Below are 13,334 nucleotides of genomic sequence, written 5' to 3'. Positions count from 1 at the left end.
TGGTTTTTGGTTTTGTTTTGTTTGCGCTTGAGATAGAATTCTTTTTCTGATATTGTCTTGAAATTGGAAGTAGCTCTAACAGCACAAAATAGACTTCATAGTACTTGCGAATCCTTGTTTTATATTACTGGCTGTTGTCCATCACATTGGGATAGCATGAGAGCAAATGATTTTAGTACCAGACATCTTAAGATGTTTTTGTTTCTTAAATTAGAATAAAATCTGCTTTAATTCCATTACAACTTGTTGTCCTTGAGTAGATAATAATTACAGTTAATTATCTAATAAGACATTAGAAATAATTAACTTGCAAAGAAGACATTTCTAGACACTTGACATTATCAGATAAATAAAGCCTTTTTTTAATAGATGTTGACTGTTTAATTTTTAATCATCTTTCAAACGTGTTGGAGAAGGTTGAAGTCCCATTTGTTGTTAAATATCCATTTATAGCTTATTTTTTTGAAACATGGAAAGACAGTCTCTATAGCAAATTGTTTAAAAGTAAGTTCAGTAAGATTTTATTATGTAATTACAAAGAGAGAAAGTGAAGGATGATTATTTGGGTAAGTACATTGAGCTGGAAAACAAACAGTGGTGAACATCACTCTGGATAACAATTCATTGTTTATTTTAGAAAAGCCTTTTATAACGATTCTGAATTCATTCACTGTCTTACAGGAGGTTTATAAACCCCAGAGAAAATATAGACGTCAGAAGGGAGCTGAAGAACTGCTAGACGAGGAATCAAAGGTTCATGCTACGCTTCTGGAGTATGGCAGGTGAAAGGCTTCATTTAGTTGTCTGTGGGTTTTGTTTTGTGTGTATTTAGAAGCATTCCACATAAATTAGGATTAGGGTGAAGTTGGGTAGTTTCTTCTGCTTGAGAAGCTTTCAGATTTACTTCTATCTAGTTGCAGTTTGTCCGTACTGTGAATACTCTGGGACTGGACTATCCACATATGTATGGGGAAAAAATAGTTGTTATTGCTGCTTGTAGTTCTAATATGTTTGCTACCTGAGGAGGCTGAATCGTGGTTTAGTGCTTTGTCTTCTTACTTTCTGCAAATTTCCTTATAGAGGCCAAGTTAACGAGGTTTGCAGTTACCCATTACTTTTGGAAGTTCCTCTGATTTACTGAGAGCTCTCCAAACACTTTAATATTACAGAGTTTCTAGTTTTTATTTCCAGTTTTCTTTTCATAGCTCAGTGATGTGTGCAACTTGTCTGCTGTCTGAGCTCTTAATGAATGCAAATGACGTTTGAATTTCGTTTTGTATCTGCTCTGGCTTTTCCCCCAAAGCCATAGATTTAATTTTTCTTTTGGTCTTACTATATTGAGTACCTTCCTTTTACCTTTTTTGTATATTTCTCTTGACATACAGTGGAAATCAACAAGTGTCCTGGTTGCAGATTGCTTCTAATTTCCCCTTTCATTTGTGGCAGTATTGTGGGGAAGCAGTGTTGGACAAATTAATGTCTTCCAGTTTATTTTCCATTAAAGTAGGGTGAAATCCTTAGTGTGTTCCTAATAAAATTAAACTATTGAGAGACATCTAGGTGTCCTATTATTCAGCAGAGCTCTTCTGATACAGCATAAACTTTATATACAAATGGTTAACTGTAGAACTTTTCTTCTATCACCAGTGGAGTTCAGTGCAGTTATCTGAAGAATCTGAAGCAGATTTAAAAGCCTGAGATGACTGGTTGCTCTAATGAGCTAATCTGCTCAAAACACAGAGCTACAAGGAACTACAGTGCCTCTTCTATATATGTGTTAAACAGCTAATTTTACTAATGCAACATTCAGAAATTCTGTGGGTGTAGTCTTGAAGGAGAGCAGGTCAGTGATATTTCATCAGTGGGAATCCAAAGGGCTCATGTGGAAAAATTAGGAACTAATCTACTCCTAGGCTGTCTATAGTTGCTTGTACTGCTTCAGTGTCATTACTATATGTTAGTGTCAGTGGACAACTCCAAATAAACAAAAACTGTATACAATAGTATATGCACTTTAAGGGAATTTTCTTATATGATTTTTCTAGAATAATTTTAGTTAGTTGGTTGGGTTTGTTTAGAGGGAAAACCTGAAATCACTGTACAGCTTGAAAATTGAAATAAAAAGATGTTTTCTATAGATCTTCACAGCTTGTTTTAGCTTTAGATACTGTGGAACAGTTGACACATAAGTAAAGCTCATTTCTGCTGGGAAAACAGAAAATCTCTTATATGAAAATGAATGATGGAGAAAGTTAAAGTACAGAGAGAGAAAATAAGTATAGAAAAGCAGGAGGCAGTGAACATATAAGGGAACTTCTATTGTATAGTGTGCATCAGTACAAAGATACGAGGAGTGGTTTCTGATTAAGACAACTAAGAGCTTGTGAGCTTTTGGGAAGGAAAGTACCCCTTCAGATAGTATTTGTTGAGATGATCTTGATGGTATGGGAGGTCTTAAGCAGAAAAGCAAAAGGAGAAGAGTTAGTTGGTGTTTGGGCATTTATTTAGTGACACAAAGGAAGGACAGTACTTAAAGACAAATACAGTTAGCTATTTGATATGAAGAGCTAAACATGAACTGGATGGAAGTGGAAGAAAGTTAGGATAGTTGCAGAGTTTGAATGTGTTCTGGTGATGATTTCTTAATGAATTCTCAAAGCCTAAAACTCTTGATCAGAAAGCTATTTTTAATGTAGTGCGAAAATAACATTGAGAAAATTACAGTAGTGAAACATACAAATATCTGGTTTGTGTGGTTTTATAGAGAAAGAAACTCTTAAAGGTGATAGTATGTCTCCTGTACACCTGGTAATAAACTAGCAAGACTATAAGGATTCAGTCATAGATACATGCAGAAATCTGTGGGGCAGTAGGGATTACTGTTCTCTCTTTAACACTATTAGGGGTACTAGAACACTACTGAAAAAGGCAAATAGTAAATTTTTGGTAGATTTAAGAGTTGAATATTTCAATAATTTGAACATTTGAAGTGAGCTTTTCATTCTTTTACTGTGTACACAGGGCAGTTATAGGAAATTATGAGTTGAGGATTTTTTTTCCTAAATGCTCCTTGACTGTAATAAAAATGGCACCTTTCAGTGCACGTTAATCATAAAAGTTAATTTTCATTGTCCAACAAATAGTATAGGGACTTGCAATGTCCTGATGCACTATTATTCAGATACAGCCAGGGACAGTGCCCTGTTCTAAATCGGATTTTGATCCTGTGGCCTCCAGCTTAGAGTTTATCACAAACCACCTTGAATGTGGTAGACCAGAGCCTGGCCTGAGAGCAGGATGATGCCAGTGAGCATCTTTCCACACAGTTGCATAGTCTGTTTTAGCTCAGGGCTTTCACTGCTTCATCTTTGTGTGTTGTCAGCAATTCTTCTGCAAAGTACAAAGTTAGTTCGTATAACAGATATGAAATGTTAAACTCTGGGAGGCAACTGGATTCTCTGTTAGTATAACTGATGATTGAGTTTGTTTTATTACTGTTCTGGTGCAGTTCATTACTTGGATGCAGCTTTTAGCCTGTGTGAAAATAAGATTGTGCTTCTACAAAAATTGAGAACAGATATATGATAATGGTAATACTATTTACAAATGCTTTTATACTAATACAATTTGAAGTATATGCTGTGGAAGGGTGATGTTCTGCCACACACTTTGTACTTGCCAAGCTTTAAAATGCAGAGAGAACAATGTTGGTGAAGTCTTGAAAATTAAATGGAATACTGGTGACGATACTGCTGCTGAGGATCACATAACTTTTAGCCATAAAAGGCTTATAAATAGTCCTGCTTCTGCAGTATTTGAGGAATAAAACAGTTGTAGCTCTCAGTTCATCAATCGGGAACGTTGTTTCTTTTCATATCTCTGTTTAGTGTTGTGTAGTATTGAAGACAATTGCTTGCTTATATCCAAAATTTCTTTCTACCTGTTTTTTCTTTAAGATAACATTTCCAAAATAACAACATAGCTCAAATGTCATTTTTAGCTCATGCTCAAAAAGCACATGTAAAAAACTCTGTGTATCTGTGTGTGTATGTGTTCAAAGCTCTGAATACTGTGCTTCAGAAAGAAATTGCAGAAAGCACACAAGCATGAATGTGGTTTTGGGGAGTACAGATTGCACTAAGAGTTTCCTGAGGTCTTTTCAAAATTTGGTGGTATATAGTTAATAGCTCAGGATTAACTTCCAAAGGGAAGAGATCATTGCTTTTTCCTTTCATGAGCTTTACATGAACAGCCTAGATTTGCGGATCATGATGGAAGGAGTAAATGGAGACGAAATTATTCTGTAAATATGCTGCAGTAACTGTTTATTTAGTTTATTTGGAACATTCCAAAACTATTTGTTTTCTTAAACAATTAATTTTTTAATGCATTTCTTATGTTTAAAACTGATAGAATGATAGATGTATCTGTGAAAGTTGTAAACAACAATGTATTTCTTTCATTTTACTGTTGTTCTTTTAGGAGATACGGATTTAGCAGACAAGCAGGAAAAACAGAACAGGTAAAAAATCATTATAAATACTCCAATTATGGCAAGAATTGCATTGTTTTTGTTGAAGCATTGGTTTCTGTAAGGAATGAAGCAGAATAAACAGCTATAACTGCAGTTGTTATTACCATCTCTCAAACATGGCTAACTGGAAGTAAAAATTTGCCTGCCATGACAGATGCAGTAGATTCCTTTCTCTTTTAAAGGATTTTCTTCATCTGTACTCAGAGATCACACTTTGCAAATGTTTTTCTCTTAGAAGAGAAGGAGTTTTGGTGTTTTGTTTGTTTTTGGTCTTTTTAATGTGAGATAATGACACCTCCTGTCTGTTTAGAGAGTGTCTTTCAACTATGTGATCTATGATATGATGATTTAAGAGTTTTTTCTTTTCTTTTTAAAGAATTATTCAGCTTGTTAAGAGATTTTTTTTTAGCATTTATTACATAACAGGCTATTTAATGTGATTGAGAAGCATGACACTATGCCATAAATAAATCATAGTGCCTCTTGAAAGGCAGCATCCTTGCTGTGCTTTTGATTATCACGGAATCATAAAATGTCCTTGTCAGATCATTTGCAGTTTTATTGTTTCAGTACAGATAGTGCTTTGGTTACAAGTTTTTATTGCAGACAGAGATAATGACAAAATGCATTAAGCATATCATGAACACAACAATATATACAGTATATTAAAATTGCCCTTCTTCATTATCTCAATATTCCATGTATAAATTTACTATTTAACTTTTATACGTGGAGATGATTCCCAACCTACGTATACCCGTTTTTCTCCTGAAGTAACTGCCAGACTACAGTCATGTTTATACGGTTAATTTTGTTTCTTCAAAAATATTACTGACTGTGGAATATTCTGTATTAGATGGTCATCCTGTTTGTTGTGTGAATTGAGTCTCCAGTGAGGCAGAAATAGAAGATTAGGTTAATGGTGCAGTAGAGTGAACTAGAAGTTGAGTCTATCTGTCAGCAGTTCTCGTTAGTTCAGTGGTTTGAGTTCTTCTGAGTGAACCAGGCCATTTTACACTTGGTAATATTGGATGTTTGTTATACCAATATTAAGTTATAAAAATGATTTATGTAAAAGTCATCTTTCTCCTATATAACAGACATCATATTCTGGGGTAGCTAGTTGCCTTGTGGGGTTGGTAGTTCTGAGAAGGCTGTGGAATAAGGGATCTTTGTCCCAAATGTGTCTGTAACATGCCAGAGACACTGCCTTGAACAGCTGAAATACTTGTGAAATCAGTGAAGGTTACATTTCACTTGGCATGAATTGGAGTGTGAGGATGTTCTAGTAGCTGAGATGTATTCATAAAAACAGAACAGCTATATTCCAGTTTTCTCTTTGATGTCTTAGTTGTTTAGAATGCTGGAACTAGAGATAATATTTTCTTAATTTTTCTTTAAAAGGCTGAAGATAAAAAAGTTGTGCTACCTCCAGGGCTTGCAGCAGCAGGAAAAGCTGACCCTTGTGATGAAGATGACCTCCAGGCTGCTGAAGAGGTGTGCCACATACATAGTAGGCATGAAACATAAAAAGTTCCATTTAAACATAAGGAGAACTATTTCACTGTGAGAGTGAGGGAGCCCTGGCCCAGGCTGCCCAGGGAGGGTGTGGAGTGTCCTTCCTTGTAGATCTTCAAGACCTGCCTGGACACATTCCTGTGTGACTTGATATAAGTGGACCTGCTTCTGCAGGATGATTGGACTGGATGATCTCTAAAGGTCCCTTCCAACCCCGAACATTCTGTGATTCTGTGGGTGCTACTAACTTGGGGGGAGGGCAGCAGTTATCACTGCCCAGTCATTCTCTCCAAGAAGGAAAATTTCCATACTTAGCTGAAGTGCGAGTTGCTTATCACTGGAGAATGGGGAACCTGAAATTGATGCACAAAATTTAATGTTTCTTGATGTTTAATACTAAAAAAAAAAAAATCAACTTTTGTTTCTGAATGCAAACTTTTTAAAATGATCAGGTTTTGGTTGACATTTGGAGCTGAGTAGTCTGAGTGAACATGTACTGTTATAAGGAATTTTTCTTACATTTGGCAACTTCAGCCACCTTTAACTTCCATAGACTTACTGTCTCATGACATGCATTAAAATGCACATGATATGATACTAATTGTATACATGTGTCCCTGTCACTAGGCAGAAGTAAGTTAAATAATGCAGGATAATTCCTTTTATAATTCCTTGCATTTTGCCCTAGCTCCGCATTAAAACTCTGATGACTGGAATGGCTGCAATGGCAACAGAAGAGGTAAGCAGCTTTTAAAGCTGGTACAGCTTGGTCTAAATTATGGTTGATTATGGCAGTTATTCCTAAATTTGGGTTGCAGTTGAGTCTGAAGTCTTGGAATGACTATGTTTAAATTTTCGTGAAAGGTCTGGTTGAATTAGGAAGACAGTAATTTTTATGCGGCTGGTGTCTTAAAAATAAGTGCCTCTTTCAAGTGGTTTCTACAAGAGGAAGTAAAGGTAAAGACATCACAATGCAGCTGCCCAAGAGGAACCATGATCTTACTTCATTCATCTTGTGAAGATATCCAGAGGAGTAATTGTTTTACTGGGGAGAGGGGAGGAAAAGTGTATGTGTTTCAAGATGTTTTTTTAAACACTGATTTATAAACAACACCATTAGTCTAAGACGCTGAAAATACTGGATATGTATCTTCTCAATTGGTCTTGTTAATGATAGAATGTAATTGAAAATTCTTCATGTTGATTTCTGGGTGATCAGACTGGGAAGAAATTCGGTTGTTACGCTTTGTTCCTGTTTATACTGAAGTCACAGGAGAGAAAGTAGTAGTTAGTCTAGCCTCAAAGTTGATTGACATGCTTTCTACTGAAATCCGTTGTAGACTTTAGTTCTACTTGAAGATTGTTTTCGTACATACAGCCAATTTCAAAAGTACTTTCTTTCACACAGCTGCATTGTTATGGTTTGGCTCAAAAATGTGGAATAATAGTGAGTTTTATTACTGCACATGCAAAATTCAGTATAGAGAATACGAGAAGAAATAAGGTTTGTTTTGAAAATCTGAATTAAAATTTGCTAAAAGGTTCCATCAGCAAAGTTTTTTGGGGAGTGGAATGTTTCTTTTGTCTATTTTAATTATTAGAGATTTTTACCCAGTATAAAGATTTTGTACCTTACTGGTAAAAATAGAGCTTTGTGAAATTGCCAGATAGAAAGCAGAAGCAGGTCCAAAACTCCAAACATCTTCTTGACACAATTGCAGGGCAAATTGACAGCAAGCACTGTTGGCCAGATTGTTGGACTCCAATCAGATGAAATCAAGCAAATAGTGTCAGAATATGCTGAAAAGGTAAGTGTGTGACCTTATTGTTTTACCAAGTCATGTCTGATAGTTTATTAATTTAGTTTTCAAGCTTCAAACAATGCCACAATTCTGTGTTATTATTCTCTGTATAAAACACTATTTTATACATATGGTGGGTTGCAACATAGTCAGGATTCAGGAAAATGTTTTAAACATGCACAAGGTTTTGTTGCCATAGTACGTATTACTGAATTGCATGGATTAGTAGTTTGGATTTAAGCACCTGTTTAAATGTTTTCATGACTAAAGAAGAGCGTAAGTTGATAGCTGTTCAAACTAGAGGCCTATACTCTTAATGCATTTTAAAATGTTAAGCTCAGCATTAGACTTCCATGGCCCTGCTTAAAGAAGAGTCCCAAGTTTCCTCCACAGTTTTTCAGACACTGGAATGTCTGAAATTCTCAATCGTGCCTTAGGTCTCTAGTTTTGAGTCTAGTTTCATCAAAACCAAACCTTTGTTGCTTATAGAGGTCAAGGCAATTAAATCTGCGCATTAGCTCCATTTATTGTGTTCAACTGTGATGGTTTTTACAGTAATGTGAAAAGAAAATCTGGCTCTTCAAGCAATTAATACATACAATACATCACTGCCACATATGAGTTATAGGTCGCTCGTATTTGTCCAATAGTGTTCTCATATTTCTTCCCTTTGGTTGACATATATGAGGTATGGAGCTTTCCCATTTGGGAGATAAATCCTATAACTCAACAGAGTCTATAGCAAATTCTTGGCCTTTCTTTATTATGAAGGATTGCAAGAACAGAAGCCCAAGGGTCATATTTCAATGTTACATTTCTTCTTTTCTGAGGGAAGGCAACAGGACCTTGACTGTTATAGTAGAATAATGATTAATACTCTAGAAAGTAAGAACTGATGCAAGTCAAACCAAAAATATATTGCTTTTCAAATCTATTGGATGTGACCAAAAAAAAAAAAGTGTGTGACCATGCATGCACCAGGAAAAGAGAATTAAGGATGTTTATTGAAGAATCAACGATGTTTGGGTTATTAAAAGAATCAGTGGTTTTTATTTGCCTACCAGAGTATTAATAGAATCCATATGCCCAGTGAAGATAGCTGGCAAACTAAATTTTAGATCTGATGTTGACATATGCCAGGACCTTTGTTACAAGATGTCATTTTTGGCAGTTTTCTACATTTTCCCCTCTTTTCTGCTGCAGTGCTACCTTGCTGGGTAAACTGGAAGGAAGATTCTAGTGTCAGTCCTCAGTTTCTAAAAATCCCAACAGAAAATTAAGCTGACTTTTATCTGTCTATTCATCAATAGATTTCTAATGCAAATTATCCAAATTAGCTTTGATTTTACTGTGTAAGAAGTATTCTTCCTCTGAGAATTTGTAAGTATGGTCATATATAACGAAGGGTATTGCCAGGAGTGGAATAAGAGAAAAAGCTTGTTCCCTGGTAAAACAAGAAAATGACTAAAACTAGGGAAGTTCTGTCTCAAAACAACCCCCTTCAAAAATAGCTGGAGAATCCTCTTCAGCAGTTTTAAATGCTGTTTTTAAGTTTATCCTGAGAAGTTGACTCAGAATATTTTTGGACTTCTGAAATCCTACATTGCAGATTACTATGCACTTTACAGAGTCAGGTTGAAGTGACATACAATAAGCATTTCCACTGTTTGGTATGGTTAGGGGTTGTCATTCAAGGAAGATACTAAATTAGATATTCTTATATTTTTTGGTATGAAGAAACCCTCAAAGATGAAGTGACATGCAGTGTTTTTTATCTTTGAGTTCCTGAGCCTCGAGAAAGTGTCAAAGAGAAATGATGGCAAATTGCATTGGAATAACTGCTAAAAGTCTTTGTGGAACTTGACTGAAACTAGATGTGAGCTGTTATGGGACTGGAAGCTGGGAAGTGTTTGGGCTTTTTTTATCCAGTGAGCCTCATACAGTGGAGTTCAAAGTGAGGCAACTATGATGCAATTAGTCACAGATCTAAACCTCTGAAGACTATTTGCTAGTAGGAGTTGGTTGAACATGAAGATATAATCAAAATTTACTTCTACAAGGTTTTATGTTTGCACAGAGAGTTTTTTCTTTTTGGGGAAAAAAAAGTGAAGTTCTGTAGAGTAATGATGGAATTCTCTCTCTTTTAATTATCAGAAAGTTTATAGCACTAAAGTGTGTGAGAGAATCTCATTACAAAGAGTAACATTAATTGCATGGATTTCCTTCCTCCTTCCCATTTAAAACTTTTGAACAATGGAAAACAGGCTCTTAAAGTCTAGAATTAGGCACTTCTTTTGGCTAGCAGTTTTTGAGCTACTATAGATTAGTAATCCTAATGCATAATTAGTCTGGTGGTTTAATTGAACAAGCTCTGCCATAGAAAATCAGGCTACCAACATTTCTTGTTGATATGGTTTATTTGAATTGGCTAAATCTTTTCAGTGCAGCTGAGCAGTTGCATGGAGCAGGGAAGAATGCAGAAGGGAGTCTAAATCTGTCAATGGTGGGGATAATGTGTGTTAACAAAAGCTGGAGGATATATCCGTGTATCCCTTTTTGTCAGGTGTAATTGAAGTTCTTATTGTGAGATAGTGCAGCAAATTGGTAGCTTTAAACAGTCAGAAGCACAACTGTTCAGGTACAGCTTTCTTAAATGACGTTCAAAAGGCAACTGCTGTTTCAGTCCAGTAAGAGACCAGGTAACAAAAATAGTATCAAAAGCAAAGTAGTTTTTAGAGTTTGTGCTTTCTTCCTTCTGTGGTGAAAGATGCATTTTTCTCCACAAATTGGAACCCAATTCCTGAGTAACTTTGAAGCTGTGATGTTGCTGCAGAGCAGATCCTTAGTTGACTTTACCTGTGTGAGGCTTAACCTCAGCTTTTTCATTTGCAGACCAGGAGGATTTTTCTACAGAAACCTCTGTATTACAGTGATGGTTATTTCCAATTTTCAAAAAGCAAGCTCTAACAGTCCACTTCTTGAGACACAACCTTTTCTTTTACACCACAGCTGTGCTGTGTGGATTTTTACTGTTTTTGCAAGACTGGTGTCACACTGGTTTAGCTCACATTTCTTTCTCTTGCATTTACAGTTTTTCTTGATTAGCATGTCATGCATATTAGACAGGCTAATGGTATATTGAGAAGGATGGGTTCTTAGAATGCATAACGGGAAGTGGGCATGTGATTTGGCTAGATACTGAGAGGAATAAGTAAATCTGAGTGTGTATTTGTTACAATTGTTACTGAGGCAAATGGAAAGTACATATGTGAATTGCTGGGTTAAGATGTAAGAAATGGTCTTTGTGGATGTAAAAGTATAACAAATCGTTAATGTGCTCTTTAGTATGAGTAACACAGAAAGTTGAGGAGAGTAAAACACATTAGCCTCTTCCTTTGATTTAAAATTAAACTGTTAATGATGACCTGCTTACTCATCTGCCTAGAGTGGGTACCAGGAGCAAGTGTGAGTGAGGAGCATTTCATACTTATTGTAACAGTTGTGCTGATTGATTACACACTGTAGTGGTCGTCAATATTTGGCAATTACTCAAAAAGCACTTAGTGTTGAAGTCCTTAACAGACTCTGCAAATTAGCACCCAAAGTGTTAGAAACTGATTTCTAACAAAGTATTGGAAATTGGATTAACTGGAAAAAGAAGTCTAAGTGCATGAAGCAAATTACAAAAAGGGATCTAAATTTTTAAGTGAGGGCTTTCAAAAGGTACAAATAATGTTCAGGCAGATAATCATTTAGACATCTGTCACTGGTTTTTTCAGTCATTCTTTTGTCTACTGCAAATACACAGTTTCTGTTATAAGTATTTTTTCCTGAAATGTTTCTGGCAGCTTTTCTTTCACAATTCAGAGAGAACAGGAGACTGGACCCCAGTTGCTGTCTTCATTATGTATTTGAGACACTTTCTTGGCAATGCATTTTGAATTGAGTAGTCTTCAAAGACTGATGTCTATAGAACATGAGTGGTAAATGTATCTACCACACTGAGTATGTCATTGTGATTCAGCATAAAGATGTATCTAAGACAGTATTTCAGAATCTGAATAAACAATTGTGTAAGGCTTTTCAAAGTTCTAGATCTACTCATTGAGGTCTGGAGCAGCTCTGATTCAACAAATTCTGTAAATACCACTGCTTAAGTGGGTTTTAGCATGTTGGTATTTTTTCTGTTTAAGAACTCTACCAGTTTTACTTGTAATGCTGATGCAAAAAAATTATTTATTCTTGTATACTGCAGTGTTTCCCACCCACTCCAAGGCATCTGACTTTGATTTTAGCTTACTTTACCAGTTACGTTTAGGGTATAATTCAATTGTTCAGCTGCTTCCTTGTCTTTATATATGATAAACTGGTAAGTCATCCTTTCTGTTGAGTAGTGGGACACAGTTTGTGATAAGGAATATCACAAGTGTGTCCAGTTTTGGCTTTTCCTGAGCTACTGAACAACCAAAAAAATTAATGGTGTGAGGTCTAACAAGCTGTTGTTGTTTGTTTTAGCAATCTGAACTTTCTGCTGAGGAGCGACCAGAGAGGCTTGGAGCTGCCCAGCAACACAGGAGGAAGGTGGCATCTCTGAATAAACAGATTTTACAGAAAACCAAACTTCTAGAAGAGGTAAGTATTGTTGTGTAATAAAGAATAAAACATTGATAAATGTGGTTGATCACAAAGTTTTTGCCATCCAGAAAAGATTTGCAAGCTAACTTCTGTACCAGCAATTTGTCATGCTGGACATTCATTTCGGCATCTCTGAATGTCTTGCTTGCACATTTATTACTGAGACAATGTAGTGGGTTTCATATTAAAGAATTGTATAGGCCTGTCTGTGAGGAAGGGGCTAGCTAACCCAAAATTTGCTTTTCTGGGGTTGTTTTTGCCTACTTCTCTTGGAGAGGAAGAGAGAATCTTCATTTGACTTGTTAGCTATGGCATTTAATGGACTGTTTTCAGAGTTTCAAGAAACAATTTAGGAAGTTATTCTAAAAAATTCTAGAAGACTTTTTTGGGGGGATGATGTTTATGCATAGTCACTGCCAGGTTCACACCTTCACTTTTGTTTTAGAGGGGAAAGGCTCTTGAATTTGTGATTGATCTTCTGTTCATATCTATAAGTAAGAGCAAGACCACCGTTCCTGTATTTCAACATACTTAGGCTGTTGCCATTTAAATACTGAGAAGTGTAAGTGGAATAGCTATGCCATTAGTGAAATGCTGCTTTTAATTACGCATACTGCTGTAATTGGCACTAGGCCATCTTTAGCTTGCAAAATCTGATGGAAGCGTATTTCATCTGAGTCAGTAATTGGAAGAGCTTGCCAAAAAACAAATGATATTTGAGGAAAAACTGATGACTTATGTGGTTGATACTCTGTCAAGAACAGCAGTGTTCCAGCATCCTTCATCTGCTTTTTGTTTTGTTTTGTCCCACTGTTGTCAGTAACATCTTAATCTCAGAATCACAG

The 13,334-nt window shown here is 35.9% G+C and overlaps 1 protein-coding gene across 2 annotated transcripts in view; it reads left to right on the top strand.

The window, feature by feature from the left end:
• The window catches only part of CCDC93 (coiled-coil domain containing 93), a 54,463-nt gene that overhangs the window by 15,568 nt on the left and 25,561 nt on the right, over positions 1-13,334 (top strand). For both annotated transcript variants that reach the window (XR_009819463.1, XM_062005074.1), the window contains exons 7-12: positions 682-782; positions 4,483-4,522; positions 5,939-6,031; positions 6,741-6,791; positions 7,774-7,860; positions 12,370-12,486. Coding sequence is in view for 1 of the 2 variants with exons in the window: in XM_062005074.1 (XP_061861058.1) it covers positions 682-782; positions 4,483-4,522; positions 5,939-6,031; positions 6,741-6,791; positions 7,774-7,860; positions 12,370-12,486 (489 nt within the window). In the remaining variant the exon portion in view is untranslated. The remainder of the gene's footprint in view (positions 1-681; positions 783-4,482; positions 4,523-5,938; positions 6,032-6,740; positions 6,792-7,773; positions 7,861-12,369; positions 12,487-13,334) is intronic.

This window comes from Colius striatus, chromosome 11 (assembly GCF_028858725.1).
Source record: "Colius striatus isolate bColStr4 chromosome 11, bColStr4.1.hap1, whole genome shotgun sequence".
NCBI lineage: Eukaryota > Metazoa > Chordata > Aves > Coliiformes > Coliidae > Colius > Colius striatus.
This window is presented reverse-complemented; position numbering and strand designations above follow the sequence as displayed.